The sequence below is a fragment of the Cavia porcellus genome, unplaced genomic scaffold (genome assembly GCF_034190915.1).
Source record: "Cavia porcellus strain 051 isolate PalLab524CR breed Dunkin Hartley unplaced genomic scaffold, mCavPor4.1 scaffold_27, whole genome shotgun sequence".
NCBI lineage: Eukaryota > Metazoa > Chordata > Mammalia > Rodentia > Caviidae > Cavia > Cavia porcellus.
The window spans coordinates 3,991,604-4,018,875 of record NW_026947510.1 but is presented as its reverse complement, the minus strand read 5'-3'; the positions used below and the strand labels follow the sequence as shown (position 1 = coordinate 4,018,875).

Genomic DNA, 27,272 nt, shown 5'->3' with positions numbered 1-27,272 from the left:
AAGGCTTGGTGGGGAGGAAAGAGCAGAATGTGCAGACGGGGCACAGTGTGGAGGATGTGGTGGGCCTCTTTAGAAGCTCAACCTGGTGGCCTGTGGTGACACGCACTGCCTGAGGGAGCCTGAGTTCTCCAGAGTCCCACTGGAGCACTTCTGTGGACAGTGGAGAAGAGGGTCCTCCATCCCATCCAGGCACCCGCCACACAGGTGACGTTGCGGAGAAGGTGTTCGTACTGGTCTGACAATGATCCTGGAGCCTTGGTGGCCCTGAGGAAGGGGGAGCTGTGAAGGCAGAGGGTACCTGCAGGCGGGGTGGCAGCTGCAGGAACTGGCTGTTTCTGTATGAGGCCTGGCTCAACTGCTGGCCTTAGAAAGCCCCTTAATGGCCTCCAGCTTGGTTACCTCATCTGGAAAACTGGAGTGGTTGTTTGACTCATGGTTGCAAATATAAATGACGTCTGCCTAAAATGACACCTGAAAGTCCTTTGGTAACTGTAAATTGTTTTAATGTGAGAAATGGTAAGAATAAAAAAGAAGAAACCAAGTGTGAAAGGCAGGTATCTGTGACTCTAAGGTCAGTGGCTGAGGATTAGGTATTTCCTTCATTGTAAAGGCTGAAAATACTGGTCTTTGGGGAAGAGGCTTGATGTCAAGTTCTTTGGGGTCTTCTGCTAGATACCACAGCCCTGCCTACTTGAGATGTCCTTAGGTGGGGAGAGGTACAGAGAGCACAAGTCACCTTATTCCCACTCACATCTGGTACTGTCAAGCTCAGCTAGAGATTGTCTTTCCTGAAAATATATGAAAAAGTTTATATGTACGCCATATCTTGTTGGGGGGGGAGAGCACTGTAAGAACCAAGTGGGCATCCTAGATGTACTGTAGCTATTTGATGGAGAAAGATTTTCATTCCAAAGAGCTGGAAAGGATTTAGACATCAACCCGTAGTTCCTCTGCCACCCTGTAGGGCTAATGAAAGGACTTCACAGACCTCAGGTGACCGAGAAACATGCAGAATTCTTGTGTCCTGATGCCTAGACAAGAACTCCTGGGTGACCCTGCCAGAGCCACATGATCCCTGTTGCTTATAGATTCGTTGCTATCGTGGGAACCAGCAACTATGGAGTTTCTGCCTTGGACTAAACTCACAGAAGCTCTGTTGTGGGGAAATGGCATAGACTGCCCTCAGTAGGCTTGAAGGGGAGTTTAGTGGTCAGAGGGAAGGAAGAATAGATAGAAGTTTTGTACAACTACTCAATAATTTAAAAGTTGTCCTCTCTCCATCCACCCCACCCCCTTCCCAACTTTGAGGTCTCTTTGGTGGAAACCAGATCCAGGGACAAGGAATTAACTGTCACTCTTCTGACTGATCATCTAACACTCTGCCTGGGGACAGGGAGTTAATAAAGGCATCAGCCACTGAGAAGCTGGATTGGGAGGTAGCTTCTCCATCACAGATTACCACTTTTTCAAAGGCTTTCATGGTGTGAAGCTCTCCTTATAGGTACTGACATTCCATGAAAAAGCTGGATCAAGAAAACTGCATATTTTGATTAAAATCAAGATGGGAGGGAGCTGGATTGAAAGGTACAGCAGGAGGGACAGGTGGAGGTAGTGTGTGTATATGAGTGTGTGTTTGAAAGTGCTTACCTTTATTTACAGATATTCTGAGAGTAGGGTCTGCACCTGGTTTCAGGGACCCTCTGTAATGTTCACCCTTAGCCCAGAGTCCCCCAAAGTGCGTGTTTTTTGAGAGTCTTAAGGCAGAGGTCTGTAGTGTCTAGCAGAAAGAAGAAAGGGAATGGATGAAGAACAGTAGTGGGAAATTCCCTAATCCTTTGAGATTGAAAAGATAGAGGAAGAATCTGAGGAGGTAAACAGAGAGAAAGGCTTTGTTAAGGAGAGAGAAGCTGAACAACAACATGTCATGTGATGAACACAGGTGCTGGGGCCGTCTGCCTGCTTGGGGACATGGGATACCCCTCAGAGGGAGTGGCTTCATCTTTGACACATTAGTCTCATCTGTAAAATGGGCATACTGTAGCAATTAGCTCAGAGTTGTTGTCAGGATCAAAATAACCCATTTAGGGGAGAGCTTTGAGCAGGGAGCTTGGGGATGAGACATAAACACCAGCCATTATGACTCGGAATGGAAGGAATAAAGCCCTGAGTCAGGACACAACACTCTGGCTGCCTGGGGTCTGCCCTGTTCGCTTGGTCCTCTTTACTGTCTCTGGCTCTTGGGTGTAGAATGGGCAGCAGCCATCACTAGCCAACCTTACCAAGATTGGAGAGTAAATCCCTCAAGCACAAGGTCAGTGATTGCAAGTAGCCCAAGCGACAGCACATACTACCTTTGTATCTTCTGCGCTGTGGTATTAACAAACATTCTTTGCTCCAGAGCATTTTGCAGAGTCCATGATCTGGATCTGTCCTTTGGGCATCTAAGGACCTTCTATTCACTCTCCGTAGCCCATCCTAGCTGTCAAGGGAAGCTTATAAAGCCCATCTCTCCTCCTCCCTCTTGTATGCCCTCTTCCTGCCCTTCCTGGGTCCCACATACACCTATGCTTTGGCTCCTGCTCCCTCTGACTTTGATCTAGAAGGGTTCTAGTGGCCAGGGAGTGTAAAGATAGGTAGGATGGGGGCGCCCTGTGTAGAGCACAGCCCTGGCTTTCGCCCAGGGCTATCTCTTGGATCCTGGGTGACTTTTTAGAGCCACAGGAAGGCGGTTTTGTTGGCAGGATTGGAAACTAATCAGCCAGACGGTTCATGAGATAATCCGGATGAATTTTCACAAGCGGACAAGGTTGCAAGGTGCCTGCCAGAGCGGAGGAGTGGAGGAGAGGCCCGCAGGCAGCCTTCACCACCGCGTCGCCCCCCAGCTCCTTGGAGCGTGTCGGGGCTCGCTGAGCGCAGCACTAAGGTCCCTGCTCGACGCCGCCGGGGTCCCTGTGCTGTGCGCCCAGGGCGCAACGGGACAGCGAGGGCTCTGTGGGGCAGCCCAGTGGCCGGGAGGGTTGGAAGGGGAGGAGGCGGCAGGCAAGGGGCGGGAATCTCCACCGAGCTGAGCCTTGCGATGGAATTAGCCGCGCTGCGGGATAAGCCTGTTCAGAAGCCAGCGCGGTCGCGGGCCGCCTGGGGTTTGTACCCGGTGAACTCGCACCATGGCCACCCCTGGTCTATGCGGTAAGTTCTCCCTGCCGGGACCTAGTTCTGAGCACTTATTGGGTTGTAGGAGCGGTGAAGGAGCTGCATTCTAACACCTGTCCTGGGGCGCTGGTGACCCCAAGCGAACCTGGACAGGATGAACGAGAAGCTGGACAAGCCTGGGACCCTTGTGGTTGTTATTATTAATAATCAAGGAGAGAAATAGCCAAGAATTGGTGCAGCGGCTTCTCAGTGGTTGGTACGGATTCCTATCTCAGTTATTTTGCCTCTTCTTGCGACCAGGCCTTGAACTGTATCAGAGGATAAGTAAACAGCCAACCAGAGCTAATTCCATAGCAGTCTGCTGAGGACCACTTCCTTGGAGGGATTTCACCGTTTCAGAAAGGCCCTCCCAGCCCCTACTCAGTCCTCCTTCAGGAGAGCTCTGACATCAGTCATTTCACCTGGGGCACAGGAAAATAGGGGTGCCTTATGAGAGAAGGGCGCTTCTTAATAGAAAAGCAAGTGGAAGTGGATACTGGGGGAGAAAGATGTCCTTCTACGCACCTCCCAAACTATGCTGAGCAAACAGCTGCTTTTGGGCAGGCTTGGCCCCCTTTGTAGTGGGGTTCTCTTGGGTAGTTCTGGAGGGAGGCAGGAGGTAGGAGGTGCCTACTTCTTTGGCCTGGACAAAGAGCAGAAGGGACTGGAAGGTAGGAGTGAGTCACAATCCTGATGCTTTGTGAGCCACTGTAATGCTCACCGGGCAAGAGGTTCCAATGAGCTGGGTCAGCTCTCAGCCCAAAGGCAAGTGGCAGGGGGCAGAAGGGTCTCAAAGAAAGGGTGGCTCTTTCCCTGAGCACTGTGACGCTGTTGGGAAGCTAGGGACCTGTTAGGGTCCTTTGCAGCCACAACTTCTGCTGCCTCAGTTGCCCCTATGTGGCCTGGGGCCATTCAGCTGTCTTGATTGTAGAGAATGTATAGGGGTAGGTTCCAAGTAGGTTCCAGTCCACTTTCTGTGTGTGCCTGTTTTCTGTCTTCCATTGTTGCAATAGTTACAGAGCATTTGGGCCTAAGGTAGAACATGTCTATCCGTTTAAAAATAAAGGCCTGATCTTCTGGAAATCTATTTATCCTGTGGCCGAGAAGCCTGTCCATTCCTTGGCATGACTGTCCTAGAGTGTATGGGATTCTTGCTTTTGGCCCAGAATAGAATCACTCTCTTTGTGATCAGATTCTAAGAAAGTTCTGTTTAAGGAGGGCAGTTTGAACACAGATTTGTGCTCACTTCAGCGGCACAGATAATGAGATCAAACAGACACTGCGCTGAGTGAAGGAATGAGCCATGGATATGTCTGAGGAATGGTACAGCAGAGGAAGCGGTGGTGGAGGATCCTATGGGATGCGAGGGCTTGGATTGTCCCAGGAGTAGTAAGGAAGCCTGGCACAGGGATAGAGGGAGCTTGGTAGGAGCGAGGCAGACCACGCTTGGTTTTGTGGCTCAGGCCTCATGTTCTTGGCATTCAAAGTGAAGGGAAGAGGGTTCTTGACCAAGTGTCTACCATATACCAGACACTGATGGCTGCTTTGCCTCGCAGTGACATTCGGAGTCAAGATTAACACATTTCATAGGTGAAGAACCTGTCCAAGGCACCAAGGAATACACCTGTTATTATATAATAAGCACTGAATTGTTGCCAAAGGGTGAAGCTGAATTCAAAAGCAGATCTGGCTCCAGACCTCATCTTTCCCTCATCAACTCACCTTGTTGCTTTTGTTCTATTCATAAGAAGTTATTAGGAGGAAGTAGAGAGCTCAGTCATTGAGAGTGGGGCACATGGGTGGACCTGGGGCCTTCAGATAGGTGTTGATTTTGCATGACTGTTAGTTAAATGCTGTTGTCATGTTCCAGGTCAGCCTATGCTTTCTCACTGTTTCCAACCTCTACTCATCAGGTGTGTTTACTTAGTGGGATTAAGCCAAGCAGGCTTGGGAACATATGATTATATCATAAAACCTACTCTAACAATAGTTATTGTGATTGAGCAGAAACTTATTTATGAGTTCCTGACAACCAGATCAGAAAAGACATAGTAAGTTATGTGGTCATTGTCCAGTTTTTGAGAGGAGACTAATTAATCAATGTAAACTTTAAGAAGGATGCTCTAATGACATTTAAATGACTTTGCTCAACATAAAGTGGTATAGGATGTATTAATAGGAATTTAAAGAGTTTTATCCACGGGATTTATTATTTGTTTCTTATTTTAAAAAAGGGACATTTCAGTTTTATTTGTTTTGGTCCAATCTACCCTGTTATATTTTTTTTAAATGCTTTTTTGCAAACCATTAGATTCATACCATAACAAATTAATGAATTAACTGCCATTCGGTATCCATCTAGACTAACAGCTCTATTTCCTTGTCATGAAACTTCCATCATGAGATGGTCATCCAAGTCTTCATCTGTTACCATTTCCCTTCAACCTGAAGAGTAGCCTGTAGAATTTCCTTAGGTGCAGTTCTGCTGGTGAGAAATTCTGGCAACTTATTTTTAATGAAATATATCTTCATTTCACCTTTTTTTTCTGGTGCTAGTGGAGACTGATACCAGGGCCTTGTGTATATTAGCCAAGTGTTCTACCACTGAGTTACATTCCCAGCCCTCCTTTTCAAAATTTTGTTTCATGCATTCATTTTTTGTGTGTATGACACTGAGGATTGAAGCCAAGACCTTCACAGTAGACTATATCACCAGCACTTTTTAGAAGTCTTTGTTGTTGTTTTAATTTTGGAGACTGGATCTCACTATGTTACCCAGGTTATTCTTAAACTTGTGTAGCTGGGATTATGAGTGTGTGTCACTACACCTGGCTCACCATCATTTTGATAGGTATTTTTCTTGGATATGCATTAATAGCCTGGAAGTGGTTTTTGTCTTTCTTTTAGCACTCCAGGAGTCACTCAGTTGATTGCCATTACCCTGATGAGGAGTTAGCCTGAATTTGTATTTTGATCTTATTCATTATTTTATTTGTGTGTCATCTCTTTTAACCTGTTACTCTTCAAGCTTTAATTTTCTTTTTTGTCTTTTGGGGATTTTGACTATTTTGTATCTAGGTGTGATTTTTCTTTCTTTTTTTAAATTTGAGTTTGAACTTTGTGAACCTAGAACTTACTGTGTTTTATCAAACTTTGGGTGAAGTAGCATGTAATTGTGGTTTTGCATAAACCCAGGATCAAGTGAAGTCTGAAATCTGTCAATAGAGAAAAAGGGACATTGTCACACCTGGCAACCTACTAGCTAGGCCTGGTTCTCTGGTTTTAGATTGGTGCATACCTCAACAGAGATGAGGACCTTCCACTAGCAAAGTTTCCATTTGTTTTCCCAGCTTCTAAAACATGCCTTACAGCCTTGATCACAGTGCCAGCTTAAGAATCAGAGGAAGTAGGTTCTACATAATCCATGTAAATTCAAATGCTAAATGTTGTAAAATGTATTTGACTTGTGTATAAATGATTTGATAGAGTTTATAAATGTCCTGAAAACATGTTGACCTGCTGTAAAAAAAAACCAGAAAGGTAAACACCTTCTTCTAAATTGACATTATAGATATGCAATATTTCAGAAGGAGTCACAAGAAGCTGCTAAATCTGCTGGCTGGCTGTGGCCTCACAAGCTCACCATTTGTATCAGTCAGCTTTCTGTTGCTGTAAAAAATACCAGCAACCACCAATTTATAAAAGTTTTACTTTGGTTCCCAGTTTTGGGGGTCCCAGCCCATGATGAGTTGGTCTCATTGCTTTGGGACTGAAGCAGCACATGAAGAAGCAAAAAAGTCAGGGCTGGGGATTTAGCTCAGTGGCATAAGTGCCTGCCTTGCAAGCAGGCAGTCGTGAGTTCAATCCCCGGTACCGGTAAAAACAAAAAAAAATTACAAAAACAACAACAACAACAACAACAACAAAAAGAAGCAAAAAAGTCACCAAACAAGGTTCTTTTTTTTTTTTTTTGTACCAGGGATCGAATTTATGACCTTGCACTCGCCAGGCAGGTGCTTATACCATTGAGCTAAATCCCTGGCCTAACAAAGTTCTTTATCATCTCAAAATTACTGAAGTGAACAGTGTAATGTTTTGCTACTTATTTTTTAGTCCATTTGTTATATCAGCTACTTGTGTATTATTCTACCTTATATAGTATCTTTTACTAGCAGTGCAGGTAATGATAAATAACCTGAACTACAAGTGCAGTAATTTAGTCCCCCAAGGTAACAACCAAGAATAGCACCTTCATAGGTGTTTCTCAGCACGAGAAATTGAAAACTCCTTTATATTTTTGCACACTGCAGTTAGGGAGAGATGCTTAAAGACAGGGACTGAATATCCTTATCTTTGAGTCTTATTACTTACTGGCACATAGTAGGTATCCAGTGATGGATAGATGAAAAATCAAAAAAGTGAAAAGATCAGCAGAGAAATTTCTGGACAAGATCTTTCCTTCTGTGTTTTGTGGTACAGAACTCTGGAGCTGTGATTATGTCGAGGTCTCATATTCTTGAACAAACATAGCATGGTTTTTAAAGAAAAGTGTTGGTCTTGTGTGCAGATACTCCCATTGTATAACTCTCCCTCAGGACTACAATTGAGGTAGAGATCCTAACTTTTTTTAAACAAATAAATAATAAGATGGTTTCATTCTTTTCTGAGGTGGGAGGATCCATTTTCAATTAATACTCTTGTCCTCTCTGGTTCTTGTCAGTAGCATACTTCTTTTGACACCCTTTGCTCACAAGAGACCCTGTGATTAGAAAGCTGACTGGAAAGGCTTGCTTCTTGTAATGATGGAGTGGCTGGTACTGGGCTAGGCATTCTGTCATAAGCTATAGAGGTAAAGTGCATGAGCCTGTCATTTCCAGGCATGGAAGAACCACCAGCACAGGTGTTTAATCCTGAGAAAACAGAGATGCACAAATTTAGCCCCATAAAGATCAGTCATTGACTGAGGCTCAGGAGTCTGGGGTCCAAGTAAAGGAAGAAGATCCCACTGAACTGAGGATGTAGAGATCTAAATTGGAGGCAGCTAAAATGGCCAGAAACAATGGACTGGGCACAAGACAACAGGTCCCTGATGAATGTTCCTGAAGAATTCTGTGGGGATCCTTCATGAGTCCTGAGCTAAGTGTGAGATTTCATATACATAAAATGAGCTTTGTGGGTTTTCTGGAGAGAGGTGTTGTAAGACTGAAGGCACAAAAGAGATGCTAAAGGTTGCACTATCCTGGGACATGTAGAAGGTCCATCTAGGCCACAGCAGCAAGGTTTTGTTGGTGTGCCCTAACACTCCAGGCCCTCAGCTGAGACTCCCAGGGCATTATTTAAGGAACTAAAACCATGTACTAAAAACTTACTCTAGACTAATTCTAAAAAACAATAAGACTAAGCCCTAAAAAGTCACTAACAAAGAGGATTTAGAGATTGAATTCTAGCAAAATATAGAGTCTTAGGAAATATCTTGGATTTTCCAGAAAATACCATGTAAGCTCAAGCAATTATCCAGTAGCAGAACTTCCTGCTAGAAATTTAAAAATTAATCACCTTAATAAGAAAACAATATTATGTCACTCACAATGTCTAACCGACCATAACATTTAGTAGACATGCAAAGAAATAGGAATAAATGAGTACTAAAAAAATTAACAAAGGCAATGAGAGAATGAAAAGCCAACCGACAAAGAAAGAGAAAATATTTATGAACTGGATACATGAAATAAGGCATTAATCTCCAAATACATGAAGAACTCATGTAACTCCATAGCAAACAAAAAAACAAACAGATCCAAAAAATTAAACCTTTTCCAAATTTCTCAATCAAAAATGGGAAAATGACTTGAACAGACATTGCTCCAAAGATGAGACAAAAATGGCCAACAGGTATGTGAAAATATATTTGACATAGCTAATATCAGGAAAATGCAAATCAAACCCATGAGATACCATTTCACACCTCTCAGGATGGGTACTAAAAAAAAAAAAAAGATGAGCTAACCAGTGTTGGTGAGGGTGTGGAAAGTACACTGTTGATAGAAATGTAGGCTGTGTAGCCATTGGGTATCAACTGTGTAACATGGAGGGTGGATCAGAAAATGAAAATAGAACTGATCTAGCAATGCTTCTTCTGGAAATACACTCAGGGGAATAAAACCACTATCTCATTAAAAAATCTGCGAGTATCATGTTCACTGCAGTGTTCTTCACAGTAGCTAAGTTATTGAGATAACCTATATGTCCACTGATTGGTGAATAGATAAAGAAGCTGTGACACATATACATGCACATACATAGACACATATCAGAATATTATTCAGTTTTAAAAATAAAATTTTGCCATTGGTAGCCTCCTTAATAAATAATATGTACAAAGCTTTTACAGTTCTAGCATAAAGATAGTCATTTAGGTCAATCAATAGAATTGAGATTCTAGAAGCTAACTCTTGAATTTTAACAAGGATGCTAAGGGATGAACAAAGAAATGGGCAAATGGCACTGGGACAACTTTGCCATATGCAAAGGACTGAAGTTGAACCTCCCCTCATATCATACACACAAATTAATTTAAAGTAAATCACAAATGCAAATAAAGCTATAAAATTATTATAAGACATTATCAGAGTAAATCTTCATTGCCTTTGTTCAGACAACAGTTTCTTGCACCCAAAGCACCATTTTAGTCCATTTACTATAACAAAATACTAGAGACTAGATAGTTTACAGGGAGTAGAAATTCAGTTCTGGAACAAGGAAGTCCAAGATTAAAATGTTGGCACTTGGTGTTTGGTGAGCACCACTCCATACTTGGATAGCTGATGCCTTGTTAATGAATCCTCATCTCGTGGAATTGTGGAAGGTTCCCAGAAAGGCCAAAAAGAAACAAACAAAAAAGCTAGTTCACTTGTGCCTTTCATAACGTTACGATTCCATTTGTGAGGGCAGAACCTCACATTTGCATCTCAGAAGGCTCTGCCTCTTAATATAGTTAGACTCTTCAAGCCATGCATGGAAGACAAATTAGACAAATTGTTTTTCATCAAAATGAAAAAGGCTTCCAAATATGCCATTAAGGAAATGAAAAGACAACACATAGAATAGGAGAAAACATCTTTAATTCATGTATTCGATAAAGGATTTGCATTCAGAGTATATAAAGAACTCTTACACCTCAGCAATAAAAGGACACATAATTTTAAAATGAGTAATGGGTCTGAGCAGATATTTCTCCCATGAAAATATACAAGGGACCCATAGGCCCACGAAGAGATGTTTGGCATAAGTCATCAGTAAAATGCAAATCCACCCAAATTTTTCACATCCAGGCCAAGGTATTTCTCCAGTTCTAAATATTTATCTTTTTCTCTCTGAGTGACATATTATTTCAAGATCCTATGCTTCCTTGTTCATGTTCTAGAGGACATATTCCCCTTCTAATATTTAAGATCATTTGATTATATCTAGGCTTATCACTTTGGTTCTGTTGTTGATTCTACAGAACAGTGGTCTGAACTCTGGCTGTACTATAGAATCCTAAAAATTAATACAAGTTTCTGGAAGTGGAACAGAAGTCAGTGTATTGATCTTCCCAAGTTGATTCCTAGGTACACACAAGGTTGAGAATCACTGTTGTCCTCATTTGTCCTTTACCAATTGCAGAATTATAGTACTTTAAGGCTGGCTGCTCATGGCAGTCTCCTCACAGGATAGTTTTCATGTATATCCCCATTTCTCCTCTAGAGCTGCTTTTCCTAGTTCTGTGCTTTAGGATGTGGTGGTCATAACTGCACCGAGGCTCAAACTGGGGACACATTTTAAGGACAATAACTGCCTAAAAAGGCTGGAGTTATGAGAGACTAAAGAATGTGTTTCTTGAGTTAGGAATGCAGCTGATTGGTAGACAACTTGTTTAACATGTGTGAGGCCCAGTGTCCCATCCCTAGTACAAAACAAACAAGCCAACAAAACATACCTCTCAAGATTTTCCTCTACTAGTTGTTCTGGGATCTCCAGTCCCTCTTAATGTTCAGTAATTGTGGGAGTCCCTAGGGTATCCCCAGCTTATCCACAAGTAATTCTTCCAGCTTAGTTAGTTCTTGCTTTGAGATTTTCCCTTTCCCAAGCTGTAAACAGGAAAAGGAGACCTTCTCTCTGTGAAGGTTATAATGCTAGGCCCCATGCTCAGAGCTGAGGCTTCAGTGATGAGTTCTGTCCTCAATAAAGGTATAGTTCAGCAGATCTATAGGACAGACTGTGTCTATATGATATGAATTTATTCATGCCACTCAATAATGCCATAATGTAGAGAAATTTTCTGAGCAGTTTTATACAGACACAATAGGGATACTGGAATCTGCAATATTTTAAAAAAAATCTTCTGGCTATTCATGTTACTGATATCTTCAGACTCCTGTGACCATCCCCTAGCATACCTTGCCCAGATCCAAAAGCCTCAGTAACCTGAGGGTAGTAGCTGTGTGAATTCTGTCTTTGATTTTAATCTTAGACTTAGTCCATTTTGGTAAACAGAAACCTGTTCCACCTTGCAGGAGATGGGAATCAGAAAGAGACCATCAGTCTTGGTTATATTCTGGAGGAAGAGAAAGTGAGAGATAGCGCTGTTTGTGGGTGGTGGAGAGAGATGAGAGACATTGAGAGAATCCACCCAGAATACCCTGAAGAGGAGCCAATTAGCATCATTAAATTGGTGTGTGTATGTGTGTGTGTGTGTGTGCACGCGCGCGCGCACACACGCGTGCACATAAGGGTTGGAGGAAGGATTACATTTGCTTATCAGGTCAGCCCATCATCACACTCTCTTATGTCAATGAAAGAAAAAGCAGAACAAATGTCTCGCAAGACAGGTTATAATTAATAAAATAACAGAACAAATTTGACCAATAGTGTGTAGGGAGCTACTTCCTCTTGACACACAGGAGGGACACACACTTTAATTTCATCAGTCATACTCTCAAGAGTAGTAGGCTTCATGTGGACAAATTTGCCAAGTCCCAATGTGAAGATTTTGTCATTTAGTGAAGCACTTTCTGAAATGAATCTCTTATCCTTACACCTTTGGATTTTGGGTCTGAGCATGAACTCTAAATATTATTTATCAAAAGACCTTTTAAAGGGGTGAGCTACGCTAACAGGTCCCAGTCCTAGGGGCACTTTTCAGGTTGTTTTGGCTGTCCCCTTCCTTTTGCACAGTGTAGTTTGCTGGTTTAAAGTGTGGATTGTGAGTCTCACTAGACCTTGGGCAACTTATAGAATTTCTTTATTCCTTGGTTTTCTCATCAGTAAAACAGTGACAATAAACCTCAAGGATTTGTTATGGAGATTAAATGTATTGACGACACATATACACTCCTTAGAACAGTGCCCAACACATGTAGGGTCTTAGCTAATACTGTTGTTTTGTGTTTAGGGCAGGTCTGTGCTCAGTAAAGGACAGAGAAACGTATCCTGTTTCAAAGTTGACTGAGAAGGAAGGGCTCCCTAATCCTCTACCTCTAAAAGTTTATTGAGCTCCTTTTTGGACCCAGATCGTGTACTAGGAATATAAAGATAGAAAAAGCAAATTTTTGGAACGTCAGTGCCTGGGGAAGACTTGGTATAGGAGTAGGACTTCAGCTGCGTGGGACTTAGGTAAGTGGGGAGAATATTCCAAGCAAGAGTAAAGACACAAAATGAGCATGAGTCTGGGGATAGATTTAGCTAAAGAGAAGTGTTCTTATCTGATGGAGGGGTTAGGCAGTGAAGGTATATAAAAACACACATGAAACTCTTTGCTCTGTAAGCTTGTAGAAAACAGAGATTTTTAACTATCTGTGTAGCCAATGAAATAAAATTGTGATGAATTGTGTAAGGACATCTATACCAACAAAACAGTGAAGGAACCATCCATCTGTCCATCTGTCTGCCCATCCATTTATCCATGCATCCATCACATCCATCCATATATCCATCTACCCACCCATCCTTCCCCGACACCCTGTTTATCCTGACTTTAACCAGGGTGATCTTTTTTTTTTTTTGTACTGGGGGGTGAATTCATGGCTTCATGCTTGCCAGGCAGATGCTTACACTGCTGAGAAAAATCCCAGGGTGATCTTTGTAATGTAATTCTAATAATACTACTCCCATGCTTAAAATACTGTTCATAAATATTAATGTTATAAAATTTGAAACCTGAATGTTTTACAAGGTGCAATTTAGATAGTTATAGAGTTGGGGAAAGATGTTTAGAGGCATAAATAATAATATGAAAGACAAAAGATAAGAAAAAAAAGGCCACCTTCTGAGAGCTGCAGGAAGCACATTTTATCTGGAGTGTGTGTGTGTGTGTGTGTGTGTGTGTGTACCTGCAAGTGCATTTCTGTGTGTGGGGAGAGGGTGAAATGATCAGCAGAAGATACTGGGAAGGTACTGGGAAAGTTGTCAAAGAATATGGTAAAGCGCACTGTAGGCTGTGTTAAAAAGTGCGCACTGTAAACTGGAAGGGTCTCCTCTGTGACTCCAGTCTTCCACACAGCTGGCCACCTCTTGGTACTCTGGGGGGCAAGAGAGACCAAGGAGGGCTTTAGTTCTCAGTTCTCACTCTCAGAAGCTCGATGATCTGAAATAAGCTCAGAGGCTCATTGCCCAGGACCAGATGATTTCCTTCCTCCCTGGAATCTTTCTCTTCCCCTTTGCCCATCAGTCGATCCCAGTTCTCTTCTAGATGAGCCTAAGTGGTCATGTCGGTGGAGAATCTTTCCTGACAGTTCTAGGCAGAGCTGAGGGCTTTAGTTCCCGCAGGTCCTTGTTCATGCTCCAACCTCAGCTGTTCTCCCATTCCTGAAATTATTTTCTGATTTGTCTGTTTTCCTTGTGAGCATCTAGGGCTTGGTGGAAAGGAGCGTATTTTGTTTAGTCTTATGTTCCCAATGTTTTATACATATCTGGCAATTTAAATGGTTCTGGAGTGAATGAGCAGAGGTGTGAAAGTTTGCATATAACACCCTAGCCTCCATGGGAATAGCCAGGTGTGCTCAGGATGTGGTGTGCTGGTGTGTGCAGTGTGGGAGCGGGTAGAGGAATAAAGCAGAGGGTGAGTGAGTGTTGACAGATGGGGCAGTTCAAATAGGCAGGCAGGCATGAAAGACTCTGATTGCTCTAGTAGAGGATATGATCTGCATCCTAAGAATTGTGGAAAGCCATCAAATGGGAGTAACTTGGCCAGATTGTTTTGAAACAGTAACTTGAGCTCCGTTGTAAGCCGAGGATGGGAGGGAAGCAAGATCAGTGGTGGGGAGGCTGGTTAGTTCCTGTCTAGGTTTAAGGCAAGAATGGAAATGGACGATGGGAATGTCATCATCAGGAAAGGAATGTTCATGTGTCAGGGGAAAGAGGGCTGTTTTTGAGCTGAGACTGTAACATAGGCAGGGCTAAGGAAACAAATTTTCAAATGGTTCTTTGGGTGTGGCAGAAACTGGAAGACCGTGTTCTGGTTAATTAGACTGAGTATTGAGTCTGAGGAAGATGCTGCTGTAGAGCAAGGAGTGGGGTGATCAGTAGTGCTTTTGGGCCCAAGTTGTAAGTGCAATAATCTCCAATTTTGTCTGATTTAGGTCAAATTATTGCAGGAAAACAGTGTAAGACTTCAGCAAAAATGTGATTCTAAATGAAGTAAAATCCAGACACTCCAGGATATAGATATTCCTAAACTTGTGACGAGATTGCAGCCTAACAGACCCATCTTAAAGTGAAAGTATTACAGTCGAATGGGACAAAATAGTGCAGATTCTTGTGCACCACAAGGAAAGAATTGCCAAGGGTATATCTCATAGTAAGTAGTAAGTAGCTATGTTTACTGAAGACCACATGGGTTGGTAGCAGCAGAACAGGCAGAGGATGATGGGAAAAAGAGAGGAAGAGGAACCTTGATAACTCCAGGCTTACCGTGTTGAAAGGATCTGATACTCCTAAGTCCAGGTGCCTCCAACTGTGGTCAGGTGTCTCCAACCCAGGTGCCTCCAATTTTGTTTCTCACTGGTATGGAAGATCTGCCACTTCTGGCATTGTGACCTCCCTAAATATGGGTAATCATTAGGGTGGAGTTGTGTATATAGTTGAATGAAGGGAAGAAAGTGGTTCCCTCAACTTCCCTGCCTGGGACTGTACTAAAAATATCATTAAGTCAAGAATGCAATCAATACGCTTAGTCAGCCTCCTCTACCTGAAACCTGTTCAGAAAATTTGCATTCACCTCCAGTTGGGCAAAATCATCCAACACAAAACTTATTCATGGTGAATACTGGGTATCTCATGTAGTTTTTGAATATTGTATGGAAAATGAAAATAAAACACTCAGCATGGGTAACTGTTGCACCACTGAACAATTGGTAAGTGGAACTGTGGTAAGCTGGGGACCCTCTGTCCTTCAGGAGGGCTTCAGGGGGAGTCTTCACATCTTTAAGGGTCCAGGTCACTCTGGGTTCCCATCGAGGCTGCTTGTCAACAGAGTGTCACTGCTCAGAGCCTTGTGCTTGGCCTAGAAGAGTGTAGATGCTGTGTCTCCTCCGGGAATTCTTGAGCTGTCTGGCCTTGCCAGAAGCAAGGTGGCTTGAGGTGCTGGCGATAGAGGTGGTCCTTTTTCCCAGAGCCCTTTGCAAGTTACTTGTCCATGGTTTGTACTGAGACAGTAATGATGCCAAGAAGGAAGGGATGAGGAAAAGCCCTACGGCCTGGAAGTCCAGCTCTCTCAGCAGCCAACTGCTTTGTTTCTCTCTGGGGACTCTGGGCAGCTCCCAGGCCTTGCTGCCTCACCTTGCCTTACACCTCCTGAGTGGACCAGGTGAACCCTCTTCCTGCATTGCGCTGTCTTCCTCCTGACTGTCTGTAGTCTCTTGCTTCAGCTTCTCTACCATAGTTGTGGCTAGAGCTTGTCTTGCTTTCTGTTACTATTTATTTATTTAGATGGCTGCCCTTTGACTCCATAATGTTAAATGAATTAATTCAGATGCAGGCTCAAGCGTTTCTTACTCCCCCTAGTCCTCTAGCTTCTGCTCCCACTGGTCTTGCAGTTTAGAGACCCTCTTCTCCTCTCATCGTATGTGGTGACTCTGGGGACTCCTGCTGAGCCACCTAAGGGGTGTGGCATGGAGCTCCCTCCTAACTGCTCTTCTTTCACCTGTCACTTTGAGCAGGGTCCCAACGGTGGACATTTTCAAGCTACTTTCACTTACATTATCTGATGATGAAAACGTGGAATATTTTTGCATTGGTGGAAATTAGCTTATCAACCCACATAGCAGCAGTTAAATGATGGCATGGGTGTGGGAAGATTCTGACAGGGGATTGGGAGGTGAGAGGAAACTGAGGAAAGGCCCAGGTACCCTCAGGGGAGGAGACCAGGAAAGAATAGGTGATGAGAGGACTCTGAACCGGCTCTGTCTGCTTTTTCATTTGGATTTGGGTCTCTCCCTGCCTCAGTCTGTGTTCGTTCCCCTCTGAATCTCCAGCTTGCTCCCTTTCACCTGTCCCCGTAGGTCAGTCTCAGAAGCTGGCAGCTCTACTGTGTCAGCCTCGGTCTGGGAAGGAAATCAGTTCTCTTGCACTATTGGGTGAGGTAGGCACCCAGTGCTCTCTTGCCCCTTTCTGAAGCAGTTCTGGACGTTCTCTTCTGAGAGTGTCTTTTTGTGCTGTGATTAAAAATAAGGTAACTCCTGCTGAGTGCCATCCAATGAAGAAGCAGGCTTGGGAAACACGAATGGCAGGTCCTCATCCCCCTTATTTACTGGATCTGACACCATGCAACTTTTGGCTCTTCCCTAAATTCAAAATGACCATTAGAGGTAAACGTTTTCAATTAATTCAGACATTGAGACAGCCACATCAGTGTCACACATTATCAGGGAGAATGTGTAGAGCTGTTACGGGAAGTGACAAGAATGATGGGATCAGTGCATTGGAAGCAAGGGAGGTTGTTTTGAGGGGGAATTTATGGCAGTGTTTCTTTTACTGTAATAATTGTTTAAGCAACTTAAACACACACGCACTGTAATTTTGTTTTTTAATCTGTGTTTGGTCAAATTTGAGGATTCGGAGCCTGTGAATACATGACTGCAGAGGGAGGACTGTGTGTAGACCATCTCTTAGTTCATGGTAAAAACATCGTACTTTATTATTGGGGGAGGAATCGGTTAGAAGTTGTATAGTCTTGAAAGATTCCTGTGAGGGTGGATGAGGGAATGGACTGGGGCAGATATGAATGGAGGGAGATGCTGCAGCTGTGGGGGCATTCTGTCGGTGCTCAGAGAAGGTTTCTGGTCATTCCATCTGTTTCTTTCTTTACTACACAGAATCTTTCTTTTCCTGTCAACCTAATGCTCCAGGGGGTCTCAAGGAGGCCCAGGACAGTTGAAAGAGGGGTCAGTCACATATGGGGTGATCAGCTGGGTGGCTCACTTGGGGAGCTGGGCAAAGGCTGAGAGCACAGGCATCCTTTTGACTGGATGGCCAATGGTTTTCTTCCCTGATACCAGGTCCTCCACTGAGAACTCCACCTGTGACTATGTGGCCCCTTACCTCCTAAACCTGCACTGTCCCAGCTTGAGGAGACTGGCAATTTTTGAAACAAAAATATGCTACTTTCGACGTTCTAGGGCCCTAACGCCCAACATAGTAGATGATTCATGAGTCTGTTGTGGGAACTGTGTACTGGCCAGAGGGACGGACTTATGCAAGGTCCAAGCCAGAGGGAGCCTGGTGCATGGACACAGAGGCATGTGACTGGGACCAGAGAGCCAACTGCTCAGGGAGCAGAGTGGCAGAAATACCCAGCAGAAATGGGAACTCCAAGAGGAGGGCAACACCCTCATGCAGGCCAGTTAGCATTAAGGCAGGAATCATGGAGGTGAAAAGTAGATAGGTTTGGCAGATGTTTTAGGGCTAAAAGTCATAGGATTGGCGATAGATTAGCTATGGGATTCAAGGGAAGAGGCTTGCAAGACTGCTCCTAGATTTCTGGTTTGGGAACTGTGTTGGGTGGAGTGTGGGTGGGTGGGCACTGAGAAGAGTCCCACTGGGGGAAGATGATCAGTTTAGTTTCTGGCAGTTGGCTTTGAAGGGCAGTGAGACAAGCAGGCTGACACAAGATGATTTGAGGGTCATCAGCAACAGGTAGTGGAGAAGAGTGTCCAGTCAGTGTTACAGTGTGGTGAATGGCTCTGGGCCCAAGCCTGGGGAAAGCCCATCCAATTGAGGCAGAGATGGGAAGTCACACTGTTTGCCCTCACAACTATGATGTCCAGGGATCTTTTGCTCACAGCAGTGTGTGCCAGGAGCCAAGAGAATGGTGAGCAAAGGAGAGGGTACATTCTGTAGGCTGTGAGTGTGGCCTTGGTTTCTCCTTGCCCCCAGTTCACCTCTCCTAAGCTCCTTAGGGAGTTCACTAGAGTACATTGCATGCTCTGCCCTTCCTGAGGATTGGGTATCACTCACTCCCACAGCTTCTCCCTCACAGCACATGCCATCTCTCTGGTATCACTGTTACCTGGTGTGCCTTTCTGAAGCAGGAATGGCTGAGCCGTATGCTGTACTTTAACCCCTAGGCAGCAAAGAGATTGGCCCATAGCAGAGGGAGCAACCAGGATGGCCAGACTCAAGTCCTTGGGGCCCTGTTAGGGGATGGTGGCTTCTGCACAGAGGTTTCACCATTGCTTTGGGCTGTCTCTGATTCTGTACTGCTCTTATTGTGGCTGTGGATCTGAAAGCAGCTGGGCAGAAAGGCCAATGTTAGAGTAGCTACCATCTTTATCACCTGCCCATTATGAGTCTGGGTGGTCTTGGACTTTTCAGACTGGAAGTTTTGAGGCTTTCCATGGGGATAGAGTACTTCTATTCCAAGTTCTGCACCAGACCACTTTGGGGGCAGCTTTGCAGGAAGGCACAAAGGAACAGAAATGAAGTAAGGTGGGACCCAGGGAGGAGGCATCTCACTTAGCGTCCTGACCTGGAAGATCTCAGTCACCCCTGTATCTTCCTGGGTAAAGAGGGTAGTTCTCTTTTTCCTGTCCTTGTCAGAAAATACCCACTGTTTATAGCCCAGATGCAGGCTCAGTTCCCCCTCCTTAGTCTCCCCAGTCTCCCACTATATACATTAGAGCCCACACAATGGAAATGAGCAATGGAAGCTTTCCCTACTGGTCACTGTCATGTTTCTTGCATTCATCTCTAGCTTCATAAGGAGCTGATTTTTCTCTAGAGCAGGGACCAATTGTCCTAGGCTCTCTGGAAGTGGCCATCAGCAATGAGTGTGAAGTGGGTTGCACCCACGGGTTGGTAGTTGATCCAAAGTTATTTCAAGAGACCCAGAAGAGCTGCCTTTTCCCATTCATCCATTCTGCAAAGCTTAAGGGATAAACTGGATGTACAAGGCAGTATGTCTACTTACAGGGAACTCAAGATGAAAATATGGAGAAGCAGGGCGTGTTGATGCACCCTATAATCCAGTACTCTGGGACGATGAGGCGGGAAGATTGAGCCCACTCTGAGCAATGTCTGAGCATAAAGCAGGCTGGGGATGTTCAGTAACTCAGTGTAAAGGCCCTGGATTAAATGGCCAGTACCGCACACCACACAAAAGAAGAAAATTATAATTACCCTGATCACCACTTTTGGTGCACACCCAGGGGCTGACCTCTGCTCCAGGTGCTTTGCATGCATTCTTTTGTTCTCATTTTCACTTTCATTCTGAGAGTGTGGGACGCTTCTCATTTTACAGCTGAAGAAAGAGGCTTAAAGTGGTCACTGTGCTAGCAGGTGACCGGGCTGAGGGTTAAGCCCAGGTGCTGTGGCTGAGCTGCTTCGCTGGTTCTTCAGAGGTGAGGCCAGCTGGAGGCCACGGTAGCTTATAGCTCCTGTCTGGGGTTCAGTGGCCTCCTCTGTGCACAGAGGGGTGGAGTCTCTCGTCTCCTGTCCCTTCCAGTTCTAATATTCGGAGTCTCCACCACTGACAAGGTTTCTTCCCCTCTAGGGGCAGCACCAGAGGTTTTACTTAGCACTTGGTGCAGGCAGCAGTTGCAGGAGGACCCCTCAGGCCCTGGGCAGTAGCATCTTGTGGCCACCTCCTGTGGGCCTGCCACTGGTCTTTCCTTACTTTCTGTTTGGAGATGTGCAGGTGCCCACGTGCCTACTGGCTTGACTGCCCCTAGAGAGACCCTAAAGCCCTAGCCTTTGTCACGATTTTTTTTTTTTTTTTTGGACTAGGAATTGAAATCAAGACCTTGCGCTTTTCAGGGAGGTGCTGTGCCACTGAGTTATATCCCTGGAAACCTTGGTCATGAATTTGAGACATCTCTCTGCATTTCTCAGTACTTTCATCCTTTTTCTTGTCCCAGACAGTGGCCAACCTGGGCAGCTCCAGCCCTCAGGAAGAAAGCTAGGCCAGACCAGCAGTGGCTCAGGGATAGAACACTTGCCTAGCATGCTGCAGACCACCTATCCCCAGCAGAGAGTGATCATGGCATTTGTGTTTGAAAGGAGGTTCTAAGGGTAACTCTAGATTCCCATCTCTGTGTGTGTATGTGTGTGTGTGTGTGTGTGTGTGTGTGTGTGTGTGTGTGTGAGGGTTTCTGCTTCCTTTTACTCTCCTGCAGCCAATATGAACTTGACAACTAAGGCTGTAGGGAAATAGGAGCCATTATTTTAGCACCATAGGCATAGCCCCCTTACCATCTCAGTTTCTCTGTATTCCCTTCATCTGAAGTTGTCTTGCATCCCTGTACTTTCCTCTCACAGATATCCCCCTGCTTCCTGGATCTCCACGGCGGCTGAGCCCTAGGACAGTACCCAGGAGGGTCCAGGACGCTGGACATGGACAGCAATACCTCAAGGTACAGGGTCCCTGGGCCCCAGCTCTGTGGGGCAGCTCCAGTAGAGACTCTGGCCAGGCTCTGTGTGGACAGAGTCCCCAGAACAGCTCTGTGAGTACTGGGGGATGGATCAGTCATGATATAGCCCTTAGGATGCCTCTCAGCTGGCAACCCTTAAGCTGAGATGTGAGTGTGTGTGTGTGTGTGTGTGTGTGTGTGTGTGTGTGTGTGCATGTTGCATGTTGCACATGTGAGAAGGCTGATTTTTGTTAGGATTCTTTTTTCTGTTATCTGAGTGAGGCTCAGTTTCCCAGCAGCACAGGTCTTGGCTAGAAAGGGTCTAGAAAGGAGCCAGTGTGAGCTTCAGGTGATCCTACCTGTTGGTTGCAGAGTCCCTGCTCTCCCATTCCCTAAGAGCCCTGTCGCCTCACTGTGGCAGCCCTGAGTCTCTCCTCTGTGCCTGGCACTTCATCTGGTTGCCCAGGTGACCTCTCAGGTGGCTGCAGAGGCAGCTGGGTATCAAACCAGTAATAAACAGGGAAACACCCAAAGGGAGGGAGCAGGTCCTTGCCCTGCTCCGCCTGTTCTCTCCTCCTCTTCTTCCCACCTCCTCAGTGTGGAGTGGAGGAGAGCAGGAGCCAGTTCCCCGGCTGCAGCATTAGCAGGGGCCTCACCAGTGGCAGAGAGAGAGGAAGGGGAGGAGGATGTGGGCTGTGGGGGGCACAGTGCTGAGTGAATTTCTGTAGGAGGGCCAGTCGACCAGAAAGTGGCCTTTGTTCCAATGGATCTGGAGAACCTGCCCGTGAGTATTCTGTGTGTAAATAGAGAGTGTGTTCAGGCTGCCGTGCAGATCTGCAAGGAGGTGAGCATGTGTGGGTGGGTCACAGAACACGTGGAGGTTTGTACGTGTCTCTGTGCACTCAGGCAGATGGGCGTGTGTGCACACTCTGTCACCTGTGTACAGTAGTGTTGGTGCAGGGAGACGTGAGTGTGTACGCATTTGCAGGAGCTTGTGTGTGCATGTGCAGGGGTGGGTGTGTGACCCTTCGTGTGGCAAGAAGTGTGGCTGTGCACATGGTGCATGTGAGTACCTGGGCATGTCTGGACGGCAGAGCACATGTGAAGGCACTGATGCTGACAGGGCACACCTGAGTAGAGGGCTGTGGGGGCTGCTGTGAATGAACGTGGGTGGTGATGTCCTTGCCCTGGGTCTCTGGGCTGAGGGACTTGCTTATTAGCCTACTCCCTGGACACAGAGCTGGGGAAGTCCTCTCTGACTCTTACCCCCTGCTCATCTGACCTTACTATGCCTCTCCTTATCTCTCTGGCCAGGTCATCAATAACTACTTGGATGCCAGCGAGGCTGTGTCCTCAGAGGCCCCCCTGAGCCGCATGCACTTCCACGACAACCAAAGGAAGGTTGACTACGTGCTCGCCTACCACTACCGAAAGCGTGGGTCACACCTGGGCCACGGCTCCCCTGGTCACTCACTGGCTGTCATCTCCAATGGGGAGACAGGCAAGGAGCGCCATGCTGGGGGACCCAGTGACATTGAGCTGGGCCCACTTGATGCTCTGGAGGAGGAGAGGAGGGAGCAACGAGAGGAGTTTGAGAATAACCTGGTGGCAGCTGGCCTGGAACTGGAAAAGGACTTGGAGGTAAGGCCAGTGGCAAGGGTCTCAGGACAAGATGGGCCCCTGGTGGCCCGTGCCATCTTGCAGGAGTTTTGGCTTTGTTCTGGCAAGTGGCACTTCTTTCTTTTGCCTGGAAAACCAGATTTTCTTGCCCAGGATGTTGAGGGAGAGTCTTAGTATTGTTGGTGCTCTGTTTAGGTGGGCAGTGCTGGGTGGCAGTGGGATGGCCATGGTGTGCCAGCCTGCTCCCTGGTGTTTGTCGAAGAGGGTGTCAGCAAGACATTACTTCCTGAATCTCTGCATAGTGATTTCCTTGTGATGACAACCTACTTTACCTGATTTGTTTCTAAATTCTTCTCCATGGATATAGGGATATTCTCCTAAGGAATGCACTTGCTAGAGGCCCCTTAAAGGACTGGCAGGAGACCTTTTGAGGAGCTAAGCGGGGGCATACACTAGAAATAGTTTATAACTTGTAAGCTAGTGTAGTCTCACCTTTAGTTAGCAGACAACCCAGGGAATCTATGGGGATTCTTTCTTCCACACATCTGTCTATCCATCCATCCCTGCACCACACAGATCCTTTAAAAATGACCCATCCTGGCCAGGGATTTAGCTCAGCGGCATAAGCACTTGTCTTGCAAGCATGTGGTCATGAGTTCGATCCCTGGCTACAACAACAACAACAACAACAACAACAACAACAATAACAACAACACACCCATCCTTACATTTTCTCCAAGTCTATTTCCCTGCCTTTCCATAGTCTTATTCTAGCCCGCCAGCCTTCTCTGCTGGGGACCAATCACCCTCATCTTTGTGATGTAGTCTCTGCCCAGGTCCTCTTCCCCAGACCTGTGTGTTCGTTTTCTCTCTTCAGGTCTCACTACCACCTTACCTTCTTCTAGATACCTTCCCTGACCATCTATCTCACTAAAGCATCCTCTCTGTCATTCTCAGGGCCTCAACCCTGTTTACTTTTCTTTCTTTCTTTTCTTTTGTAAAGGAAGCTCAGCTTCCTAAAGCAATGTGATTGATTTATTTGTATTTTAATCTGTGTCCTTCTAGCTCTATGAAGGTGACATTCTTGTGTTTCAGTCTTTTAGGGCAGAGTCTGGTACATAGCAGGTCCTTCCTAAGCATCAGTTGAGTGACTTTCATGGCCCCCCTGAATGTCATACCCCATATCTTTACATTAATAGATTCCTTACTGCAGTGTGGTTTTAAGGGTCCCACCATTAGATGCACAAAGAAAGTGTACAGCACAATGTCTGGGATGTAGCAAGTGATCAATAAATACTCATCGTGATTTTAAAATACTCATGTTGAAGGGTATAGAGTTTTTATTGATATCTATTGTAAGATTCTCACTAACATACTGAAAGGGCCCTGATGTTACCTGTCCCTTCTTTTGGCTCTGGGTGGAATGTCATGTGTTTTGACTTGAATGCCTGTGTTGCTCATCCAGGTAAGGCAGGGTTAGTCTTCCCACCCAAAAGGTGAGTGTCTTTCTTGAAGGCTGTTTTGGGGTCCTTTGGTGTAATGCTGGTTCTCACTTTCTGGAGTCCAAAACTCACTTGGGGGCCTCCATTTGGAGTCTGCTCTGAAGCTCTTTCTGAGGCAGTGACACATTGAAAGTCATGCAAGGAGCTTTTGGGACTTACTATTGTGGAAGTCACTGTTTGCATACTTGTCCCCGGGTCTCCAGAACTTTGAACTTTGCTCAGGGTTCAAATAGGAAACACAGGGGCAGATGCAGAAGGCTGACTGGAGTGTTCACATCCCGAGCCTGGGTTCTACAGCCTCAGGACCTTGGGTAGGTTCCTGGATGGGTCTGAGTCGAAGTTTCCCTGTCTTTGGAAGGGAAATAATATATTCTTGACATTGGGTTGTTAGGAGGCTTAAACAAGACAACTAAGCATTTAGAACAGAATAAGAGCTTCTACGCTTATCATTATTATTTAGAGTTGTTAGGCAATAAAAATGCAGGATGCCTAGTTAAATTTGAGTTTTAGATCAACAGTGAATAAATTTTTAGCCATAACATGCTCCATGAAATATTGTGGTCAAGTTATATTAAAAATTGTTTGCTGCTGGGGATATTGCTCATTGGTGTGAGTGCCTGCCTCACAAAAGCAAGGACCTGAGTTTGGTTCCCAATACCAGAATAAAAGAAAAGGAAGGAAGAAAAAATTGTTTGCTTTTGATCTGAAAGTCAAGTATAATTGTCCTGGCCCCTTTTATCCACTATTCCCAGGGACTCTTCCATCTTTGTAGCCCATCTTCGGGTGCTCTTGAATGTTCCCGGCCTTGGCTGGGAATCAGAAGGGCACAGGAATACGTCTGCTCTTGGAACTGCTGGCATTCGACAGGGGTGTGGGCTGCATCTCGGGTTATCGTTACTGCTGCGTGGTCGCCTGCTCCCAGCCCCCACCTGGGTTCAAGGCCCCTTTGGTGCTTCCCCATCATGAGGACTCCAGGTTGCCCCCCCTCTGCCCTCATAGTCTCCCCTACCATGGGGCCATTTTGACTGCCATCTTGCAGGACCCACCCTCTCTTTTCTGAAAAGTGATTACTATGATTTGTTACCTTTCATGTAAAGAGTTAACTGCTCTTCCTGACCACGGCACATGTTATTTTGGTAAATATTCCCCTTCCTCTCAGCTGCCTACTCCCTCCGCAGGCAATCATTCTAGTACATCGTGGCTCTGGAAAATATATAGTGTTCTTTTTGCTCTATGCAATTTTGCTTTTTTATTTTAAAAATAGACATTTTATTGTTTAGAGCAGCTTTATATTTGCAGAAAAATTGGGACTAGTACAGAGTGTTCCCATATACCTGCCCCATACCCAGTTCCCATGGTCCTAAGATCTTAATTGGTATGGTACATTTGTTACAATTAATGAACCTTTATCTTTGCTGCCCTTTATTCCTGGATCCCAGCCAGGACACCATATTACATCTAGCTGTCCTGTGTCTCCTTAGGCACTTCTTGCTGGTGACAGCTTCTCAGAACTGTATGCGTTTTAAATTTACATAAAGGCACTCTATTTTATAGTTCTTTGTGTTTCTGGCTTTTTTTCTTCTTAGCACTATAATTTTCAGACCATTTATGTTCTGTACGTACATGGCACCTGCTATTTCTAAAGGGGCAGCTGTGCTGCAGCGCCCACGGTTTACCTAGCCATTCCTCCAACAGGAAGGGACACTCAGGTTATTTCCCACTATGTGTCACCCAAACAAGGTTAAGGATGAATTGTCGTTTTGTTCAGGGTCAGCAATTGGCAATCATCTTGGCCTCCATCATGTTGGTCTCCCTTCCGTCTCCTCTGCCATGTTGGCATTTGGGACATTCCCCAGCTGCAGCCTGTGAGGCTTTGAGTACCTCCTGTCCATGTTGAAGTGCTGGACCCTGGCTTTGAGCAGCATCCTGGGGTGGGTGTCTCACTGGAGGGGACCTCACCTCCCTGCCCCAGGGGCAGTGTGGAGAGCAGGTGCAGTGATCCCACCTGCTCAGCCTTTCCCACCTGCTCACAGGCAGCTCCTGCCTTCTGGGCTGAGCTGATTTTTAGACTCTGATTTTACTTTGACTTTAAGACAAACAGGGAGGAAATGGGTTCCTAATGGACCCATTAAACATTATTCACTTAGCCTTGCTGATCAGAAGAGCTTTGTTGCCACCAAATTCTAAGTAAAATATCATAGAGCTCATATTTGACCCTATTTGATATCTGCATGTGCTTTGGGCAGCATGATAACTGATATATTCCATCTGGTGTTTCATTTTTTTGTTTTGCATGCATATTTCCATGTATGGCATTGTCTCTGGTCATATTCTAAAGACAGATCAGCATTTCATCAGAGAACTGCACTACAGTTTACCTGTGTGTTTTCTTACGTTTGGCCACTTAATTAGAAAGTCACTTAGAGATTCCCCTGGAGATGCATATGGATGGAAAAGACATTTAATGCTCTCACTGCCAATTCTTCAAATTGAGGGCCAGGCTTGAACAGGTTTGCTGTAGCTCTGACGAGGCTGTAGAGTGGTGAGCCGCACATGGCCTCTCACAACAGCCCTAGGAGGGCTGGCATGCCCCCTTATTCCTATTCTCCCAAACCTGCAGTTTTCATCTAGAGGGTCAGAAGAGCATAGGCAGAAATTTAGATGCATAGATATCACCAAAGACATCTGTAGGAGGGAGGTTGCAGAGCCAGGGGCCACACAGCACAGGCAGGCAGATGGAGGGCATGTTTGAATCCTTTGAAGCAAGACCATCTCCTCTGAAGGCCCTGAAATTCCAGCAGGCAAGGCCCACAATTTCATCTGTGTGGAGTGTCAGACCTTCGAAACTAGAAATGGAGGAGGGAACATTGACAGGGAGGCCAGTTGCCCCCTGCTTGAGGTTAACACTCCTGGGGTTAGGGTCAGGAGATAGTGGAGTCCAACTTTTCTCAGCACAGTCTGGCCCCTCAGCAGGCTCTGTTCTCAGAAGAGCCGGATAGAGAAGGCGGTATGCAGGGGTAGGCCCCAGAAGTCACTGCTCTGTCCAGGAGGCGGCGCTGTCCTCTCACTTGGAGTCAGG

General features: G+C 45.5%; 1 protein-coding gene across 4 annotated transcripts in view; it reads left to right on the top strand.

Moving 5' to 3' along the window:
* The first annotated feature begins 3,054 nt into the window (after positions 1-3,054).
* Ano2 (anoctamin 2) overlaps positions 3,055-27,272 on the top strand; it is a 345,087-nt gene continuing 320,869 nt past the window's right edge. For 2 of the 4 annotated variants that reach the window (XM_063237729.1, XM_063237732.1), the window contains exons 1-3: positions 3,055-3,186; positions 20,980-21,164; positions 22,386-22,712. In XM_063237729.1, coding sequence (XP_063093799.1) covers positions 3,165-3,186; positions 20,980-21,164; positions 22,386-22,712 — 534 coding nt within the window. In that variant the 5' untranslated portion in view covers positions 3,055-3,164. Of the gene's footprint in view, positions 3,187-20,979; positions 21,165-21,536; positions 21,856-22,385; positions 22,713-27,272 lie in introns of those variants that run through there. The other 2 variants (XM_063237730.1, XM_063237731.1) reach the window with 2 other exon arrangements.